This window comes from Aspergillus fumigatus, chromosome 3 (assembly GCF_000002655.1).
Source record: "Aspergillus fumigatus Af293 chromosome 3, whole genome shotgun sequence".
NCBI lineage: Eukaryota > Fungi > Ascomycota > Eurotiomycetes > Eurotiales > Aspergillaceae > Aspergillus > Aspergillus fumigatus.
The window spans coordinates 1015655-1037664 of NC_007196.1; the positions used below are offsets into that span (position 1 = coordinate 1015655).

Consider the following 22010-nt stretch of genomic DNA (forward strand, 5'->3'; position numbering starts at 1 on the left):
AGTAATAGGAGCCATTTCTGGCGCCCCGCTTGCCATCTGTCAGAATACCAGAAAGATAGAGGAGTGGTTTCCCGGACAAGGTTGGGAAACCATGTAGGTAGATTTAAACTAGAAGATGGCAGATGGGCTGCCTAAAACGGCTGTAGTTGATACTGTTTTTGGCCGTCTATCTGCCATGCCTTCCGCCACTCCCTTGTGCACTTATGTCCATGCACCACTAAGTATAGATTGTCAACCCACCTAAACCTCATTTGTCCGCAGTGCAGTATACCTCCTGGCTAATACTGACTTCTCATACACCTTGCTGCAGTCTCTGAAATGCGCTAAAAATGGCGCCCTCTCGACGGTGCCATTATAATTAATGGCCCCTCGCTTAGATAGCAATTTGTCCCTCCGTTGCTATCTACACCTAAGTCTTTGATTTCTTTACAGGTCTTTCTAATCCACTGCTAAATAATTAGTGCTACAAAGACCTAAAGCAGGAGGACTATCTCAAAACGTATATTATCATCGACTATATTATATTATATAATAGCTCGCTGACAATGAAAGGCAGTCAACCTGTTATCCGATAACAGCAACTCTTCCGAAAGGGAGAGCACTGAAGATGGTCACTATAATATGGACTTGACAGAGCCTGAAGACGAGGGCTTGCAGGATAAAGATGTTAGTAATGTGGTTCAGCAGAGGCAGCTCAATGCGATGTACAGAGATGCTCTCTTAGCTCATCTAGTAGTCCAGCAGTGTGCCCTCTATCTACATACGTCTTCACAAAGTTGTACCTATGGGAGTCAGCAATAGTACTCTAGTTCCCTGGTCAGACTTATATAAAATTATAACAGTCAAGCGCTCTTACAGCCAGATATTCTGTGGCGTATAGTCTCCATGCGATGTCATTCATGGGTGGACACAAAGGCCAGGTTTCGAATGTTAGAACCAGAGATAGTGGGTTGCTAGCCTCAGCCCAGCGGCCCAGGATCTATTTTAAGTTATATCCCCTATGCTTTATCGCAGTGGCTTGCTCTCTGCTGTACCTGAAGATAATAGTCTAGTAATTCTAGCACATTACAAACCTCTAATTGCTCGCAAATCCTTCTTCTGGTTAGGTGCGAACGGTTTCCATTGTTATTAAAGAATGTCTGCATATATTGATACTGTTAATAAGGACTTTAGGTTAGCACCCAGAAGCAAATTCCAGAGTGTCCTTAGCCATGGTGAAGTCAAAATGTTTCTGGATACAAAGGATAACCTTAGGCACCTCTGGCTGCGTATGTCTAAATTTCATAAGAAGGCTAATAAGAAGTAAATTTCAGATGTTAGGTTCGGTGAGCTCCATCTGAACGCGTGTGTTAGGAGTAATGGAAAGTTTCCTGGCTGAAGGGATATCTAATTCTGTGTGGAGAGCTACTAGTGAATCCTTCTCATCCTGATAAAGTACTACTGGCCTCTGTAAGGTGCAACCAACTGGTTGCATTAATGCAATGTCTTCATCCAGCATTAATAGGTTTACTTAGAAAGAAGGAAGTGGGATTATGCTGACTAGGTGCATGGCTTGCATAAGATCGCCGGCGCTGATCTCTAGTCGCTGCCTTGTTCCTCTCCTTACTCTTAGACTGTGTGAGAGTTTGTCTCACATCACTGTAGTCTAGAACTAATATATAGGCTTGTGATGGAGAGCGGCACTTAAATAGATACCTTATTTAATGGATGGACACTCTGATGCCCTATAAGTATTATGGCGAGTTACTATATAGTAAAGTATGCTGTACTGTTATAGACACTTAAAAGAATATATATAAGCTAGGAAAGTACAGTACAGCAAAATGGCTAATGTTGGAAGAACCTGCATACTATCCATGTATACTGGACTCTATTTGCAAAGCTCTAGCCCCATCTTTAGCCCCTGAGAAGCAAAAGGGAAAGAAATATGCTGAGTCCTAACGGTCCACCTAAGTTATATGTATATAGACCCTGCCAGGCATTGTGTATTTAGGACAGCGCTAGCTAGCTTTTCTAATGCATACTCCCTACAAGCCAGGAATTAATGGTCCACATCACTAAGCAATTATAGTTTGCCTGAATTCTGTGTATAACCATTTCATGTGACTAACAGCTTTTGTTCTAGATTCTATTTTCTATCTCCACCCTTCGCGCTGCCTCCCAGGCAGCATTAAAGGGCCTGGTAACATGATACCTCAGGGTGATACTGTTCAACTGTGGGACTCTTATGGAATTTATAGATCATAATGCTTGATTACTCTTGGGCATATATTCTGATCTTCTGTTGGATGGGTTGTCCGAACACAATATCATGCAACTAGATAAGCATAAAATAATCAAGAGCTACGTCGACAGTGTATTAGATGTCCTTAATAAGGACTAGCTTCTTATGTTATCTCTCATTACTTGGTGTTTTGATGGTTCGCTGCATGATCTATTGGCAAGGCGACTGCCTCCTCCAGACCTTCTGTAACATCTGTCAACATTAGTGATTAATGATGTGTGCGAGAATATAGTGGCCAACTATAGTCGGTATTCGGGGCAGACAATATTATTGAAGGTTTTGACGATAAAGTTCAGAATGCTTGTCCACCTCATTTTAAATGACTTTCTCTCTCATTTCTCAGAGCCTTTGTGTACGGAGGATATGATATCATTTTTATTATACCATATTTATGGCGACCAACGTGTGTGGTAGACAAATTAACTCATTTCACTATATACATCTAGAGGCTATAAATACTGTGACTCCCATTATCCTGCAGTGGTTGTATTCAATAACTCTCTGAAAGACTGAACTTCTAAGATCATCCTGTTATGTGTCTGCGAGGCAAAGCATCATCTGCTAAAAGACTTAGCTATAGGAAACCTAAAAGGTGCGACTGTGGCCAAGTCATTCCGGCCAATAGTTATTATTACCTGGATGATGCTTCCTCCATGGTCATGTTAGGGGGACAGGTTAAGAGGAGGATAAGACCCGCCGACAAGGTTGTCTGGCAATTCACCCAGATTGACTTGGCTAGTGTGACCTCTCTATGCCTAATTTTACCCACTCCTTCTACGCGCAAGATAGTGTATATGCCCCGAGTAAAGTTGTGGGGTATGGAAGTTTGCTTGTAAGTTTAGAGAAGCATGAATGTGCTAATCTTTATAATACTCAGGGTTAGGTTGAGAATGATTAAGGGTAAGATAATACACTTACACCTTTGTAGAGCAAGTTGCGCACCGCAATCAAGGGGACATCAATCTTAGTAGTCAGAAAAACAACACCTTGATCTTCTTAGGGGTTATTAAATGCGTCTCAGATTGGCAGTGTGCTAATTAGCTAGCTCTCCATCTGGGGGATTAGTGCACGTATCCTGGCTTCCACTTGCTTGTTTTTAAGGACTTGTAGATAGTAAGGCTGATTATTAAGCTCTAATACCTTGCATGATTTAATCTGCACTTCATAGCCAGTGCACTGTAACCCTTGTAGCTCCTTATCTGAGTAGACTGGAGTGATGATAACAGGATAACTAGAAAAGGGGCCCCATGAATTAGCATGCTTGGATGGAGGATGGTATTCCTCTAGGGGGAAGATATTAGTGCTTTAGCTAGGCATTTCTCATGGAGGAGGCTTACCAGTCTCTAATTCATTGTCTTTGTTAGGGAGGGTCTGTAATTTATTGGGCTGCTATAATTCTGCGTGGTAATGCTCCAGTATATATTACCAGTCAAAGCATTTACTGCCTCTAGGCAGCTCCTGTGCTGGTATGGACGCCCTAATGGCAAGTTAATAGTAAGTAAGGAATCTTTTAAAGTCAGTCTTTCTCTGATCAAGCCCACGGTGGACCTAATCATCCTCCTTTTAGAAATGGTCACTCAATGTCCTTGCCTGAGAGAAACCACGGAGGCATTTAGGGCAAACAACGTTGATCTGGTAATTTTGTATGATTGTAAGAAGAGTTACAAACTGCCTTTCCAGACCGGACATCATAGAAGAGAGAGAGCCAGAAGCGCTGAAGTAACCATATGGTTGAGCTCCCCGCGCATCATATATAGGGCCTGGGGATGCTTCAGGCCGAGACATGACCCAATAGATTGGTCTTGGGCAAGGCTAATCTTAACCTGGCGTGGTTTCATCAACATCCCATCTATTGTATGGTAGCTTTTCTTAGACTAAGGCCATGTACTTAGGGAATGTGATTCTAATAACAGGCATCTTCACTAACAGAAGAACCCATATGCTATTAAGCAATATAAGTAGCCTGACATCCCAACCTCCCGCTCTCTGAAATAAAGCTGTGGTTTCCTCCATTTCCCTGCTAAGCATTATTATTATAAGGGGTTAACAGCGCTTAGTTCACCTATAGTAGCACATGTCTCAGCAAAACAGAATCCTTGTTTGTCTGCGTTCCCAGAAGTTAGGCTGTTTGGGGGACTCTTACCTGTTGGGGGAACAGCTGTAGGCCAGGAAATGTCCCTAAACTGTCATGGATGCTCTCTGAAGTATTCAACCATAAAGTTAAGTGCGAAACAGCGGGGGTTTGAGGGTATATCTTTGGCGTCTATAAGTGTTCAGAGCGCTATTTTATAGTTCATAATAAATACTAGATGGTTGGACCTCCTCTCCCCCAGCGCTGCATGTACTAGATAATTCTGTTTCTCCTTGTTAAAGTAGTAGTAAAGCAGCCTTTGCTTACTGAAGCCGCAGAAGCATTAGGGACAAATATAATTAAGGGAGTTTGCTGTGATGATCTGTGCAAGTGTCTCTACTTGCTTTGTGAGGTTCTTGATTTGCTGTTCTGGACTAGCTATGGTGCACTTAGAGGACAAGTCTACTAATTTATCTTTAAGGATGGTTTTATGAGACTAAGGTTACTTTATAGCTTTTAGGCATATGTACGTGCGTTGCACAGGCTAGGGAGATATCCTTAGTCTACCAAATATTATGTACATTTAATCGCGTAAGCCATGTTACTTATCTCAGTCACTAACTACTACAGCAGGAATGATATCCTGGAATAGGTCGTGTTTTGTGCCTGTAGTTAACAGCCTTAAGCTAATGCATAATGCAAATATATCAAAGCCAACAGGTCCTTCTAAGTTATCTTTCGGCTTTTTTAAACACGCTGGGGTGATCGGCAGCGTTATTATAGGAAATATGGCGCTGATTGTTTCTTACCTGCTGTCGAAGTTGATCCAATGTCCTCTCATCAAATCCTCCCTCGCGAAGGGATATTACTACCTGATCCAATGCGATGCAGCTCTATCTAGCCTTGATGACTGCAGCTGTTGCTTCTGGTCCTATTAATTTATACTTGCTCCAAGAGCAGTGGTCTGGGAGTTAGTTTCAGAGGAATTTTACCACTAGATCATCAGTCCCCTTTTCCGCGTCTGTGAATATGATAAGCTGGTTAGATTCAGTACAGTATATAATATATGGGGTAAACACGTTGCTCACCTCCTGCTTTTGGAGGCCGCCTGAAAATAATGATATTCATTGCCTGATTTGAAGGGGCATGAGGCTGGCGAGGCAATCTATTATTGAGAGCCCAAAGTAGACAAGTTCCGACGAAACAGAGAATAAGAATGGTTGAATATTTAAGTCACTAGGCTTGACCTGTCTTTGACACCAGGACATAATTTATAGAAGAAAGGGTATACTGAACATGGTCATATATAGTGCAACATCGGATTTGATACAGGACTTTCATCTTGCAGAACTTCAATAGATATGGCATCAAGGAAACAGAGGAAACAGAGGAAACAGAGGAAACAGAGGAAACAGAGGAAACAGAGGAAACAGAGGAAACAGAGGGAACAGAGGAAACAGAGGAAATAGAGGGAATAACAAGGGAAACAAGGGAAACAAGCCTGCACTAATGCAAGCCGCCTGGTATGCGCTAGCATCTGACACCGGATATCATATGGCACTTGTACTTTCTATATAGGATTGGTTGAAGTCTTCTGATGAATATTTTAGGCGGAAGTGTGATTAACCTGTGCTTCTCTAGGCTTAAGCAAGGTAGCAGACCAAGCAAGGTTGCATTGTTGCTATAAATATGGGGATGTCTTGACTGACTGAGAAGTGTTATCCTCAATCCTCTTCTAACAGTGATTATCAGAACATCTTGTGAGGTACGTATAAGAAGAAAACTTAGTTTGTCTTAACTACTTATAAGTTAGTTCTGTGGTGCTATCGGTGAACACAGTGCTAATGTTGACTTTATTATTAATGTAGACTTTACGATAACATCATGTGCGACGTGTATGAAGTGATGAAGATAGTTAGCTAGGAGACTAAGATGGAAAGAATCATCAGCAAATGCTCTAAAAAGCCAGAAGGTGCTACTGCAGAGTAATGCCCTAAGTATAAATTCTATCCCTCCAGTTCTAGTTGCTAGAAAAAGAATCTCCCTGCTTGGGCTTCTAAGACCTGATTTAAGTGCGTCATGGCCACGGTTTGTCCTTGAACAAGGTATGTCTGAAACTATGAGAGTGTCTTCTTAGTCTGACAAAGAAACAGCTGTAAGAATGCTGACCTTGTCTGACTCCTTACCTGCTAGTTTTGTCTGTTATTAATGGCAAGGGATGCTGGAGGGGCTGTGTAGTATACTTAACTAGATGCATTCACACAGTTTCTGATTATTTTAATATTAATTACCATAGCTTTCCTGCCTTATGAAGTATTCTCTAGTTCTAAATATAAATTAACTGCCTCCCCTGATATAGTGATTATCTCTTTCCAGCAACCCAGTATGATATTTTCACCCCAGAGGCTGTTTATATTAGGGAATTTCTGGTTCCTGTAGAGATTTTCGATTTCGCAGTCTACTTATTATTCATGTTGGATTTGAGCTTAAATGACGGTGTGATCACTTGAGTGCATATGATTCTGTGGATCTGTCTAGTAAAGTTCAGAGTATGGCGCCTTGCCTGCTGAAAGCTCATAGAGTGTTAAACCAAGTGTAAATAAGTCAGAAGCGACAGAGTTTAGAGCTTCATAATCTCTTAGCAGATAGTGAGATGCTTTCTCGTACCTAAGGGCCAAATATCCAGGGCATTGAGCTGAATTAAAATCGCCTAAGCATGCGTCTAGGTTATTATTAAGAAAGAATTGTCGCAGAGCCAAATCCAAATGGATTATATTATACTCGTGGATCAGATTGACAGCTTTAATTATTTGCTGAAACTATTTTCTCTGAAGGTTGTGGTTAAGATTATTGGCCTAGTTGGATACAAACACAGCAAGATCACCATTAGAGTAGTACCGAGTGTCAACAAAATCTATTTGTCTAAGTGAAAGGCACTCCGCAATTCTAGGATGCTTTCTAATAATCAAGTATACCATGGCTTCGCGGATTATAGGCAGCGCGTCTTTGCACGCGTTACTATGAGGCACTTTCCTAACAACTGTATTATTAAGAAGATAGACAGCCGCAAATATACCTATCTTTAGTAGTTTCATGTTGTCGGACTGTCTACTAGTTAGTCAGCGTTCTTTGATGGTGATATAAAAGGATTCTCTTGATATATTTGTGTCCTTAAAGAAGTCAGCACTTTATTCTCTAAATAATTTCTTCGGGGCTTCCTATGTTGGAGGGTTGTTCTCTTGTGTCTCCATGCTGTTTAATATTCTCTACATCATGCAGTGTTGCTTTAGTGCGCTGGAATCCAAGCAAAGATTAATAGATAATGTTTTTAGAAAGCAATAGAAGGTTCTAAAAGGTGGACCATGAGTTCTACATGAGTAGGAGGGCTAGTTTCAGCATCGCGATACACATGTTATATTTCTTAACCTAGCGACTGTATTCTCCCTTATAAAACTCCTGGCATCTGTGATAACTAATTAATAGCCAGATCATGTGGTAAGGAAACCTTTAGCTTTATCGGGGCAACTTACTTCCGGTTGACGCTTTGGTACCAGAAATTTGCCAACCCCGCCTCTGTCAACCCCTATTTCCCCTCTTTCTCTTATTTCCCCTGTTACCTCTGTTTATCCTCATTTCCCCCAGTTCCCCTTCACTGAATCTCCAGGTCCCATTTTCCACTTATATTGCTACTAACATGGCTCGGTCTAATTATCTGCGTATTTTTAGGGTCTTAGAAGAAATCAATCAACGTCATACAATACCTAACATCTATTATGAAGCATTAGAAGATTGCCTTGTCATTACCTTTACACAACCGTCAGGCCCTTTGAAACAAAGCAAGACCTGTTATCTAAAAAAGGAATACAAGCTGCAGTATAAAAACACGAATACGCACAGAGTATATGTAGAAATCCTGGAGGACTACCCTCAATTATTCATCCCTTTTATACTAGCTACTCCGCCAAAATCTTGCGAAACCTTCAAACTGGGAGAATTTCGAGAGAAACATGACCTTTCCGCTGTCAAGGTTGATTTAAGACCTAATATTCAGCAGACTCTGGACAACATTACTAACCAGAAGGGCTTTAACCAGAATCGATGATACTAATATTTGATATGCATGCTTTTCCCTTTAGGCCGGAAACCAGCTACAACCGCTGAAACATAAAACTGCTGGGCTTACCGTGCTGCCTATTTAAACACTGTGCATACTATATTCAGCAAATAAATATACAGTGCTATGGAAGTGTCTCTAACAGCACATAGTCCTGAATGCCAAGCTCCGCAGACCACTTCATGCGTGGAGATGAAGCTTCCCAAGCAAAACTATCAGGATGCCATTGTTTTGCTTGAGCTTAGTCTACTAATAGATATAATCAAGATCCTTTTTCCATCTGCGAATGAATAAATTATTTGTTCATTGTCACCGCAGAGCGGCAGAGGACTAGAACCATTAACGCAGATTACAGAGCCAGGACATCATAACAGTTAGTCAGAATAGTCTACCATATCTCAAAGCAAAGGTTATATTCTCTGAGGAGCATCCATCTCTGCGATTCTGTCCATATTTAGCCCTTGCATTTAGGGTGCAATTGAGAAAAGCTAGTTGCGAAAATAGGAGAAAGACAATCTTTCTGAAGAGACTACTGACTGCATTTTAATTAAAATCCACCTGCGACGGCCTCATTGCAGTACCTGCCGTGTGTGAATTAGGTTCATTAATGGTACATATATAGCCAACAGGCTTTATGTGCATAATCGTCTACACAACCCTACTTATGCTTGACTTCCCTCTTACTATATAGACTCCTACTTTCGGAGGAAGACAGTCCATCTCTCCCTCTCCTTGAGTGCTCCAAATCTGCTTGCCTTGCTCATCTTGGAATTTAATATTTTCGTAGTCGAAACAGTAGAGCCTTCATTTGTAGTTTTCTGGAAGTATATAATTCACTGGATGTTTGTTGCAGTTATTAAAGAAGCTCAGAGAAACAGTAAGGGGTTTCCAAAGGGCGCGCTGCAATGTTGTGAGTATATTCACAAAGATTAGTTCTAGAGGACGTACCAGAGATTCTTGACTCACACCTGGTGTCATATCACGAACGGTCGTTTCTGCTGGTTTAAATTTATTAACTACCAAAGTGGTAATCCGAGAGTTTGTGTATTAGGTAGAGGAAAGAAATTTTTGCGCGGATGTGCTTCAGTCAAGGAGAAACGGTTACCTGTCTGGGTTTTTGAGGGGTGGACGGAGGGGAGATTTTGACAGTTGGGCGAGAAACCGAGCCCAACCGATAGTCAATCACGTGGCTAAATTTAAAGTCTGGTGGGCATGCAAGAAATTCCGCAGCGATCAGTCCACATTCGGAAAAGCTCGAAGCTCAGAACACCTCAGTTTACGCGAGCTGTCACTCTGTAGGCACCATAACCACACTTGAGGCCCCATCTGGAGTTGACCTTCTCACTAATCCCGGTGGGACACACGAGATTTTCGGCCTCGGCATCATCCGCATTCAACCACATGGCCAGCGGCACGCATATTTCCTTACGTTCCTTCCAGGTGCCGTTAATCATCCGCCATCTCGTGTCCAACCCTGGTCGGCCCCTGACTGGCCGTTATGCAGCAAACGTGCTCCCAACACCTCGTCGAAAGCATGTGCAGTCGAGAAAGAAAATGCGCTGTGAACACACCGTCTGACGCAGAATCAGAGGGCCAACCCCAAACTCCGGAATAATCATTCAACGCGCCACAAGGATTCTAGAAAAGGGAAGCCATGGTTACCAGAGGAAGAGGAACTATTGGGGGAATTAAGAAGGGATCGGGGGCTTCCTTGGTCAACTGTGACAAGATTGTACTCGGATCAATATCAGGGAAGAAGTCAAGGTTCTATTCAGGTACATTGGAGCACAAATCACAAGAGGCTACTATAATGGCTTCCCGCACACTGTTCTCTCCCCTCGTGTATTGTACAATTTCCCGACATGCGTACTTCATCAGTCGCTGGGAAAAAAGAGGCATGCGAACTTTTTTTGAGATCGGGACCATCCAAGGAATCACTCAATAATCTCTGGATTGGCCCAAAGAGTAACCAGTCAGAGTAATTTGAAACCAAAGGACACTGGTGCCCTGAAGGCGCTAGTGTTTCGGGGGGAATCAGCGAAATTTCATCTACTCCGTAGCAGAATCCAATCAGCCTTCAAGGTCTTCACTATCCTGTTAATCGAGGCCTACTCCAGAAGTTGGAAAAATAGTTTCAAGTCCGCGGTTCAGAATTATATATACATTACTTTCAGATCCATTCTTGAAGGTGCATACAAAGTTGAGGCAAATTCCCGGAAAACGTTCTTTCCGTGAAGATTTCTCGGGTTCTTCACGGCCATAATTATTTGCCTTTCTTTGCCATATAGAAACTCCTCATCCTTGGATGGCCGATTTGCCTACAGTTCCTCATTATTCAGCAGACGCTCGCAGAATCAGGCGATTGTATGCTTTGGTTGAAGGAAAGGGTGCCCAGCCAGTTCGCCGGCCGTTTCTCTCGCATCTGGGTGCCAGACAAGCATTCTCTTGGCGAGGTCCAAAAACGTTTCCTTCTCCTCTCCCCCAAGGAATGAAGCTGTATCGCTTAGTTTGCGGTTGGGGATCAGGTTTTCGTAGAGGAAGCAACCTAAAATGTTTCGTGAGTCCGAGCATTCATTCGAGATAGGAAACCGAGTAATACCTTTTTCGTCAAAGAATGGCCCACAGAAGTACTCCTCCGCGGTCTCGCATACTCTGCCATCTTCTCGTTTGACAGGTTTCGGCCACGAGTACTCTCGCATATATTGATACCTTTGTATGACCTCTGGAGGAGGTGGACCGAGTAGGGCTATCATTTCGGCGATGTGCAGTCTAGCATCGTAGCGACCTTCTTTATCATGAATATGCCGAAATAGCTCTTTGCCATCAATCATATCCCACAACTGCTCTGGCATTAGTGGATGCAACAACTCCGGAGAACAACGGAACGCACCAGAACTCCAAGATTCCAAATATCCGCAGGCATTTGCCATCCATTACCCAGTATCACCTCTGGTGCCCGATAGTGGTCTGACTGAATTGGCCAAACGCCCCAGTCGTCGTCTTCCTCGAGTCTGGTTGCCAAGCCAAAGTCGACAAGCTGTGGTATACTCCTCAGGCTTTTGAGTGGCCCGAAGTCATTATGGGATTGATACACTGGTCGTCCCGCCGAATCAATCTTGAAAGGCGTCGGTATTGCAAGCTGAGAATCCGTGAAATCAGCAAGCACGGTTGGGTCCTCAAATGAGACCATGATGTTCTCAAGCTTTAGATCTAGGCAGCCACTCGGGGTTAGTATTGCTGACAAGAATAAAAGTCGAAGATGAACATACCTGTATGAACTATCCTGCATACTTTATGCAGATAATCAAGCCCCGTAAGAAGAGCACGAATGTATGTTTTAATGAGGGGCAGTGGAATCTTTCTGTCGTTAAAACGATGCTGATACATCAACAATGACTCCCTCATAGGCGGATACACAAGACATAGATAAGAACCTTCTGGGCCTTTAACTTCAAAAGAGTCTAGTAATGTTCGGATAACTGACCGACCCCGATGTGATGGGTCTGCTGTGGAAATATGCTCTTCAACTTCGCGCTCATGACCAGCGGAACTCGCATTATTATTGACAATTTTCAGTGCCACAATTCTCTCTGGCTCTTCAGCATGGCTGTATATTTGTTAGAGACAGGGAGAGCTTCGAACTGGTCAAAATTATTGAAGGCTACCTTTGCAGATCACGCGCGAGCCATACTGTTGAAGACACACCCCAGCCAACCTTGACCAAGGTTTGGTAATGATCGGCAAGTACCTCTCCAGGCTTCGCAGGGTAGAAGTACTTGGAATCGTATAATGGCGAGATCTCTTCATCGACGAGTATGCCCGGCGGTAAAGGTGGCCTGGAAAAAGGCATGGGAAATGGTTTCTTGCGAAGCAAGGCGGAGAAACGAGAAACGAATGGCTTTATAGTGTTCATTACAGAGTTACTTCCCGTAAGCCGACGGGAGAATGTGATGTCAGTGGTTGTTGAAGAAGCTGAAGGAGCCTGAACGACTGGTTAATGTGATCACGTGGCATGATACTCAGGTGACGAACTAACTGTCAGCCAATGAGATCATCGGACGCTTCCAATCCCAGGAGAACACTTGACCATACCCAAGAAGGTCTCTCCAGCTTCTGTACACTCTAACGGCGCGTAGGTGTCCAATGATTATTCTTCCCTTTTTTTTGGGGGAGGGGGGGGGGTTGGATTGTTACTGGTGGATACCACTGATCAATGCAGCCTCGACTTTGGCGCTGTGGAACTCATCCAGCAAGCAAGGAGTAAGCGCCCGCTTGCAACGCAGACTGTTTCTGTTCCTAGCTGAGCCTTGGTTATAAGCATGCAGAGCGTGAATTATACCTTATTGTTTTCGAGTTTTACCGGACCACTGAGACATGAAAACTATGGAGATGGATGGGTGGGGAAGGTGGCAATGCAACCGACGTAGTAGGTCAAGGGGTGTTAGGAGATACGCAAAAACAGCCGTATTAGGAGCGCCTATATTTAGTCCCAAAGTTGTTGCAAGAGCGCGATACGCCTTGTGCCATTCAGTAGCATCTCGTGTAATGGATTCGGAAGTGCTCTGTGCAATCCACGAGGAGGGACGGCCGGAGTGAACAATACACTAATTGATGTCCCTCCTGATGAAGGTATAAAAGAGATGTGTATACCAAGTCCTCAGAATCAACACAGACTTATTAGATCACTTTCGAAGCTCCAGAATAATTTTCACAATTGGATCACCTTCTGCATTATCTGCATTTTTAACTAAAAAAGCAACAATCATGGCCTCGCGAGCATTCTCAAGCACCGCCAGACAGTTGAAGCAGCTTAACTAGACCCTCCATGGAACAACCGTCGACGTCAGCTGGTTGACGCAGCAAATCAAGCGCTCCATCAACGAAGTTCCTGGGCTGAGGGCTCGCGTTGTCAGCGCCCAGGTAATGTAAGACACTCGCATTGCTCCCCTTGGATTGAAGTATTGAGTTCAGCTAACGTGGATAGCGGAAACCCTCACCCCACGCCCAATCGTGAGGATCCGTACCATGGATCCGTGGTTCTTCTGGATAAGGATGGCAAACGAGTTACATCCGCGCATGCTTATCCCAACGGGTATGTCAAATTCTCAAAGGAGGCGACATTCAAGCCTGTGAAGCTTCCCCCAATGCCTGGGGCGCCAGTCATTCCGCCGGAGGGAGTCGCGACTAGGAAGTCTGATTCGACGACTTTACTTAGTCAGTCGACATCCGAGAAGGGCAAGAAATGATAGGTGAGCATTGGGTAGTTGCGCTAGATTTGGGATCTGCAGGCAGATATATGGTTGGTTACGGTTATTAGTAGTGCATGTATGGTTGGCTTCTGTTGTATAATGGAATTATTCGCAGAGCATGACAAAACGATGAACATCCCATAGCAGATTGTTCCAGGTGTGATAAAACATTAAGGACCTTGTCTCCCTGCCAACCCACCAAAAAAATGAGGATACAGAATCAACTGAATTATCACGGACCCCAGGTTCAGCTTGGTCGTGTCAGTATGGTGGGACCTTGGAACGACGCGGACGCTCCGGCAGTGGATTCGCCTGTGGAGAATGATCCGCCAATCTTTTTTCCGGGACGGAGCTTAATTAGAACCGGCCGCAGCCTCAACTGTCCTTGACATTTACCATCCGACGTATTCTGCAACCGTTACGGTCTAAGGGAGTTATTCCAATGAAGCCCTAGCAAACACTGCTGTATGCAAAACGGCACGGTGCTGATGTTGGCCATTGTATGTATCATTCGTAGATTGGCGAGTTAAACGCTGGGTAGATGGAGAACAAGTGACCTGGCTGATGCCTCGCTTTCTTGCTGGCGCTCTTTGATGGGAATCCGGATCTGGTGTGTCTCCCCGTTGGCCTTGGGTCACAGTATCCGACGGCGAACACACTGGCCGGGACGGAGTGGCGATTCGACGACCAGTGACCGTATGAGGTCCAGAGGTGACGACGGTTGATAGTCAGAACCGGCATATTCGGAACTCGTAGCCTGGGAGCCGGTATATTCAGAATTCGGAGGTGTCCTCTGGAGTTCTTCCTCAGGAATCTGGGCCCTTGTGTGGTCAAAGCTTGTCTTCCATATTTGTGATCCTGGTCGTGCACTGTTTCGCCACTCCTGGTCCCAAACAGGTAGACTAAAGCTCATAAAGCAAAGGCAGAACACCCTCGCAATGGCGGTGGTAGGTTGATGGAAACTCTGGTCGTCCTCTGCATTCACATCTATATTGGGCTCACAGAGGTAGTAGCAGAGTGTAATTGGATCATCGTACGGGATATGGAGGAGAGCCAGCGCTAGTCCGTTTGTTAGGTAGGAGATTGCAAGGCCTTCCTGAATCATCACATGATATTCCTGAACCAGCGCTGCACCTACTAACCGCTCTGAATTGTGTTTTAGCCTCGCTGCCTCCTACCGGGGTGCTGTCTGGCTTTACCACTGTTTCCCAGAAATCCATCGGCTGGAGCATATTTCCGACGAGAGCTTATGAGGCGGTTTATACTCGACCGTGGTGAGGACGGTAGTGTTATTGTCATCGATTCAACGAATACAGAATTGGCAGGCCGGGACCGGTGAAGGTGTAATCAAAGCTGGTCTTCCAAACAGGAAGCTGCGCCCGCGCAGCATTCCGCCCCTCCTGGCTATGATGTGCTGAACTGAAACTCATCAAACAGAGGCAAAGCGCACGCGCAATTGCGGTTTGTTCTTGGTGGAAAGCCTGCTCATGCTCCCAATCCACATCTAAGTTAGGCCCGCATAAGTAGTATAGGTTATCAGGCTCATGTTTAGGGACATGGAGCATGACCAGCGCCAGCCCGTTGGTGAACCATGCATGTGCTGTCCCAGATTCGATCACTGTGTCATAATGTTGTGCTAGACTGGATCCTGATATCTGCTCCGTGATATACTCCGACTTGTTCGCTTTATATGCGGGGATGGTACGTGGCTTGACCACTGCTTCCCAGAAATCCATGGGTCGCAATCCCGCCCGAAGGTTTTCAACAGAGAGCTTATGTGGTGGTTTACACTCCACAATTTGGCGCGACGTGAACCAGGCTGATCGGCATCAACAGGAACTAGGGAGTTCGCATGGTTTTCAGATCGAATTCCGTCACCCAAATGGAATCCGCGTTGTGCATCGGGTATCTTGCACAGCTCAGCAATTGTGTCATGGACATGGTCCTCCACCGCCAACAGCTCATAACCTCAAGGTTCTGTTCACTACCAAGTGGACGGCGACTTATCCTTGGCTGGCTCAGTTGTGTTCTCCTGACATAGGATCTATGTCTGGCTAAGTCAGGAATGGCCAAGTTAGGAACAGCCAAGACAGGGACCGTTCCAACCGAATAACCCGTCCTCTTCGTTATATGACGGCCACGCTTTTCCAGGGTCGTCAGAGCTCTCGGAAATTTAATCTCATGATTGTTAAGGGAGTCTTTGTAGACGTCCCCAGCCTCTTGGATCACTGGCGGCTCTGAGGGCAGAACGCTGGCAGGTGGTGAAGGAAAGATTCAAACCAACGTCAACCAAACCCAACTGGTTAATTAGGGGCGGTGAAATCGACCGCAGTGCGGCCGCTCATGGACTAGGTACTGATATACATGTAACTTTCAGACTTATAACATAGACCTAGGTTGCTAAATATCCATTGTATAGAGCTCCATCTTTAGCGTAATATCTTGCCTATGCCTTTTTCCCTGGCTCAAGCAGAGACGCTAGTACTGGTTGTGAAGATAAGAGTGCGATAGCCATCGTGGACATGAAGAAGCCGAGGATGGAGTGGGTCAAAGAAAACAATGGGTCCCACGGCTGACTTAGGTTCTCATTGGTGAATTCCTACTCTGTGGGGCATCGTCCGGAAAAACAACTCCTGCTGTTGTTTAAGGGATAGCGCTAAAATACTGACTCCCCAAAATGCTTCCCCCTGACAGCTAGCTATTTTCCATCCGCCAGGCGGTGTGAAAATAAGGTCATGCAAAGGGACGAGTCCCCAGTCATGAAGAACCGAGGACGCAAGCTGTGATATGACCATTGCGTTGGGTTAGACCTACCTGGGTTACATTACATAGCGCCCCTTCTTTTCTTAACATGCCAAAGACGCTCCCTCTTCTTCGAGGGGATATCACATACTCAACTGCTCAAAGAGAAGAGGTGAACATTCTCCATTGATTAAGAGCATATGTTCATAACCAAAAGAACTGGATCGAAGCCATAGTTGCTCATCACCTTAACCTAGAGTCTCCCAACTCCTGCCGTATGGAGGATGTTGAGAACTGGCACCATGGAAGCTTCAATCTATGTGGTTCAACCCCAGTCTCAGTCATTTAGATAGAACAATAGGTTAATCTCTTTGACAGAGTGAGGAGGGGAAAGTAAGGAGTCACCATGGACAAGGGTTAAATCCGTGATGCTTGATGTTTTAAGGCTGTCTCCAAAACGATCTGAAGCTCCGAGTGACTCAAACTCAGTGACTGATAACCTCCGGATATTTGGCAACTGAATACAGGCCACAGATGGTTGAGCTGAAGATTGTAATGATCATTAGCAAGGAATCTTCTGTTTTAATGCTGTCAGCTCTTATCAGTCCAGGCGCAGACCAGACATGCCGATCGGCGCTGACGCTAGAGCCTTTCCAGTGCTCGCTGTCTCAATCTATAGAGTCATATAAGTTGTCCTCTTCTTCAAAGACTTTCTCTCATGAAGGAATCAGATAGCAGATGAAGGAATGAGAATGTAAATCATTTACAATAGCTATAAGAGAAATCTTATAAAAGTAACCCGTCCTGATGGGAGTCCAAGGGCTAGTAAATCGCCGTCGATCGCTGAACAGCGAGGCCGAAACTCAGGAGGAAGCCATAGTAATTTTTCACTCCTCAATACAATCCATTGCCCTTGCTCTATAAGGATCTCTGATACTACTTGGAGTGATTTAGAAGTATGGCTGTCATGCGTTGACTGAATGCTGAGAGAGCCTAGGTTAGTGATTAGACAAGTCATTGTGACCAAACTTAATGTGATAAATGGATCCTTTCCCCCCAACAGTCTGCTGCAGAGCGCCAGTGGCCGGGTCCCACAACCAGATAGTCGTATCGCGGGAAGCAGATGCCAGCCAATTAAGATCAATTGCTATGCATGCTGTAGGGTGTCTACTCGTGCACAGCAGTCCATTGCCAGGGATTTAGTTCATCCGAGCTTCCCGCAAAGCTCACATGACCCCAAACGCGCAACTAAATTCTCACTCCCCAGATGCGCAGTTATGACTGGTAGCCTTTCTTCACAGATTTGATCCGCTGGTGAGCAACAGGTACGTAAGAATTGGTCTTGACAGAAGCTAATTTTGGCCTACACAAAGATCAATTGTCGACCCACAACCGCACGTGTATGCCACAAAGCCCCCAACATATACTTCGTGACACTTGTCTCTTGTGGAGGCGTATATCAGTATGCGCTGTTTACCTTGCACATTCATAAACTCCACAAATGATCAGGTAGATTTGCTATAGCTGGCAGTATTGTGCAGAAAGATTGGCGTTAGCAGCTAGTCGTAGGGGACCACGTTTGAGCGGATAGCATCCGAACCCCGCATTATCAAATAAAGATCTCCCATAAGACTATCAGCTTCGCTCCCTTTTCAAGCTTCATTTCGCAGATAACTAACTTTCCAACTATATTCCAAATCTTTTTCTTCTTAGCTTCTTGCTTCCCTGACCTCGAAAATGGGAAGTCGTGCTGAATCAGATATCGACGCGATGAGAACTACAAGGACTTTAGAGGAAATGGGCATCGACCTAAATGATAATACAGAGAGCTTCGTTTCCCGTTGCATTGCTGCTCAGTCGTTTGCGGACTATCTCACTGAGTCCGATACTGATACCGAAAACTCAACTCTACCTCCCACTAGACGTTGGGTATGGTATTGCCAACTTCCTGGTTGCCCAAAATACTACTCAGCCTGGACTTGCAAAACCAATTTCCTCTGTCACCTCTACGAGACACCAATACATTGCGAGGACGACAATACAAAGACCCGTGAAAGTTGACGTACACTAGCAAAAAGCTGGAGGAAGGAAACTGCGTTCGATCTCAGCGAGCCAAAAGAATCACCACCACAACATAATGACTATCAAGGTGGGAACAGAAATTAGCGCACAGAATTCTATGGCCTCAAGAGGCGGCAGACGAACCGTTATGTGTTATGGTACATGTTCATGTGGAGAGTTTTCAAGTTGCTTATCTTCACTGTGTCATTTGGCTTTGGATTCGTAGCGAGCTAGCTTCCCTGTAGGCAATCATATACTTGTCTGTTTGTAACTACGTGACTCACTGTTTGTCGTGGACTTTGGTGAGAAATTAATAAACCCCAACTATCAATCCCAATCATGTGATCAACTGACGGACACCATAAAACACCCGCGGTTCCACCGCAAACAGGTAAGGGCCACACCTGTCTAGGCTCACACATCATGACCTGTGAAGGAGAACCGGTGCGACTTACGCAATGGAAGATCCCCAACTCTCTCAATTTTGTTGTGGAAGATTCGAGTTTTTTCCAGGAATGGGATCGATTGCCTTCACCAAATGAAGTGCAGGCACGCGCTAGGACACAGCATCAGCATCTCGCTGGAGAGTATTTAAATCAAAACAAAGTTCGTTCGATGGCGATACCTTATGTCCGACCGCCACCTGTCATTTTCGAAGAAATGGGCCTGTTCGTTAAGTGGGGAAGCTCTGTTCAAATATCCGAAGCTCAGTGCCTATATGCCGTCCATTAATTCCTCAAAGGCGATGTTCCTGCGCCCGAAGTGTATGATTGGCGAACCGAGGGTAATGAGGCCTACATTTACATGGAGTATATAAATGGGCAATTGCTTGAACAAGCATGGCCCAGCATGGGATATGAGGACAAAGCTGGCATCTGTCGCGAACTCAGGACAATCTTTCAGCATCTACGCCAAGTCGAACAGGACCCAGAGGACCCGTTTGTAGGTGAGAATATCCCGGGTACCCTTTGGATAAGTGATTGCCGTCAGCTAACCCTTCTCTTCGTAGGCAACATTATGAAGGGACCTCTTTACGATAGAGTATTTCATGTGAACTACATGCAAGAAGCAGGCCCTTTCGCTACAGTTCGCGACTTTCATGATTGGTTTACATTTCTTCACCGAAAACCGATGCCAGACCCGTACTCAATTCCAGTGGAACCATTCCGCCATGACCTCCCAGACGACTGTGTAATTAAGTTCACTCATGGCGACCTGCATCGCAGTAACATCATCGTCACACCCACACGCCCATACTGTATTCTGGCGGTTGTTGACTGGGAGCAATCCGGTTGGCTGCCGTATTTTGTCGTGAATTCCACGACAAGGGAGGAGGCTGCTTTCTTTCTCCCTTCCTTAGTCAGCCAAACCACATAGGCTACCTTCGCTCCTTCATGGAGTACGGCATTCTCCGATTCAATCTTCTCAATAGCTCTGTCTTGATTGTCGACGCGTGGGGCTTTCCCGAGCAGATTTATCTATGATCCCAAGGCATCGTTCGCTCGTTTGCGGAGGTCCTCCGGCGATACCTTGCGGAGAACGGCCGCTGAATTTGCATCGAGTTTCACTACGGTTCCCCTATCTTTAATGCTTGCGGTCGTGGAAGCTCTGCTATTCAGGGTCGATGGGTACGAGGGCGTGCCCGAGCAGACTACATCCGCCCAGGAAGCAATTCGCATTGCTGCATTAGGTGCGACGGGAGCGGGCAATGCGAGTGCGTTGTTGACAGCATTTTTAATGAGGGTAATGTCCTCTGCAATCAGCTGCAAGCTGTTTAGTTTCCCCAGGATTTCCTGTGCCGAAGGTTGCTCTCGGGTCTTCTTAGCTAGTATAACCACGCTGTTTAGGAAGGCTTCCAGAGATTGGGCCGGTAGTTTGGTGCGTTTGGTGTTGTCAACCACATTCTCCGTCAACACGGTCACCCTTCTGAATAGGTTCCGGGAGATGGTTTTCGAACCGGATGCATAATGAAAGGCTTTCATGTTTTGGACATTGGTTTGCCACTCATGCATTGCTTCGCTTTGTTAGCAGAAAAGAGAAGAAGGCCCTCTTGACGCGATCCTTTGTTGGATGTTTGCTTATTCATACCACTTTATCTTCTGCTACTTTGTCAAAATGAGACTATATTAAGTCCTTCCTGCGTCCCCTGCAACAGACGGATTCAATATTAAATATATCAAGCTGCGTATGGTTTGACTTTGCAAAGGAATTCAGAAGCTATTGCCTTCGTTCATGATACTTCAAGAATCTAAGATGGATATCAGTGGAATAATATTGATGACCTTACGATTTCTATTCACCATTAACTGTTGCGCGGACACCCTGATCTGCTGTGGTTGATCTAGAAGCCTAAGAACACTGCTGGCAAGGGAACAAATCTGGCAAGGGCAACGTGCGTGTCAAGACCGAGGATGCGGATGATCACGAGCATGATGATTACGACGACGCCACGGGAGCTTTGTGTGATGAACGCGCCCGCAACCGGGAGCTGTCCCTAGTCTAGTCCGTTTAGTAAGCAATACAATGTATCCTAGCATGAGCCAAAAGGACATCCCTGTAATCCTCCGTAGGGTTAGTTGGCTTATTTTTTTTTGTTACTGTCCCAGGTCGCCCAGCCAAGTTCTTCAACCAAGTGAGATTTGTAATTTTCAATTGACATTAGATAGAAAATTTTTCTGACCAGATTTGTAGGGTTCTAACGACTCATTGGGGTCCAGATGGGTGCGTCGTTATCTGTTTGATAAAGTTTAGAAGAAGTTAGCAACGGCACAGAGTAATCACTGGTATATACGAATTCACAGTAATGACCAAAGTCGACCTCATCTATTTTGTCATTGACAGGGTGATTGGAACCCGTACCCACAATCCTTAATTACTTATCTGAGGTATATCATGGTAGACTGTGGATTGTCCTGCAGCTGGAAAGTCTCAACTCCTATATAAAAAACATCCACAGTAGCCCAGGAATGCTTGAACTTATATCTACATGTCAGACCCCTGCAAAACATCCAGTTGAGATACCTTTGATAAAGCACTGATTATATCTACATCAGGGTTTATAGGGTCAACCTAATCTATCTCAAGAAACCCAAACACTTTGTTGATTCTGGCCGTGAAAAGAAGTACATTGAGAATGTGAGGGTATATTTGTTAACCCCTACTCCAGGTTACGGGATATAAAATGTTCTAACTTGGCTAAACACCCGTGGTCTTTGGCAAGGTATAAGCAAGACGGAACATCCTCAGCATGCTAGTAAAGGGCGGAGAGTTTTGAGAATTCTGTCACACAGTGTGGGCAGGTATAAAGCTAACCTCCATCCTTGAGCTCATCATTGATATACTTCCTACTTTGGTGATATTCGCGGGCCAAGTTGTCAAGATCATCCTTAGTAATATTCAATGAGCAGTCTCTAGACTTGAGATGGATCAGAACTCCAGAGAAGGACTTAAAGGTCTTATAGCAACCGCAGCATTCTATTATTTGAGGTT

The 22010-nt window shown here is 44.9% G+C and overlaps 3 protein-coding genes across 3 annotated transcripts; 2 read left to right on the plus strand and 1 right to left on the minus strand.

The window, feature by feature from the left end:
- Positions 1 to 9724: 9724 nt before the first annotated feature.
- AFUA_3G03740 (putative protein kinase) lies at positions 9725 to 11659 on the minus strand (the record flags this gene model as incomplete). Its single annotated transcript, XM_743601.2, has 3 exons — positions 9725 to 11014; positions 11069 to 11309; positions 11360 to 11659. 3 exons carry the CDS (start codon positions 11657 to 11659, stop codon positions 10824 to 10826), a joined length of 732 nt encoding a protein of 243 aa, XP_748694.1. The 3' UTR covers positions 9725 to 10823.
- Positions 11660 to 12284: 625 nt separating this feature from the next.
- AFUA_3G03750 (uncharacterized protein) lies at positions 12285 to 14667 on the plus strand (the record flags this gene model as incomplete). The annotated part of the gene is made up of 2 exons (XM_743602.2): positions 12285 to 12421; positions 13454 to 14667. 2 exons carry the CDS (start codon positions 12285 to 12287, stop codon positions 13713 to 13715), a joined length of 399 nt encoding a protein of 132 aa, XP_748695.1. The 3' UTR covers positions 13716 to 14667.
- A 5441-nt stretch (positions 14668 to 20108) lies between these two features.
- On the plus strand, positions 20109 to 20489 carry AFUA_3G03760 (uncharacterized protein; the record flags this gene model as incomplete). Its single annotated transcript, XM_743603.1, has 2 exons — positions 20109 to 20239; positions 20369 to 20489. The coding sequence occupies 2 exons, from the start codon at positions 20109 to 20111 to the stop codon at positions 20487 to 20489; spliced, it is 252 nt and encodes an 83-aa protein (XP_748696.1).
- Positions 20490 to 22010: the final 1521 nt, after the last annotated feature.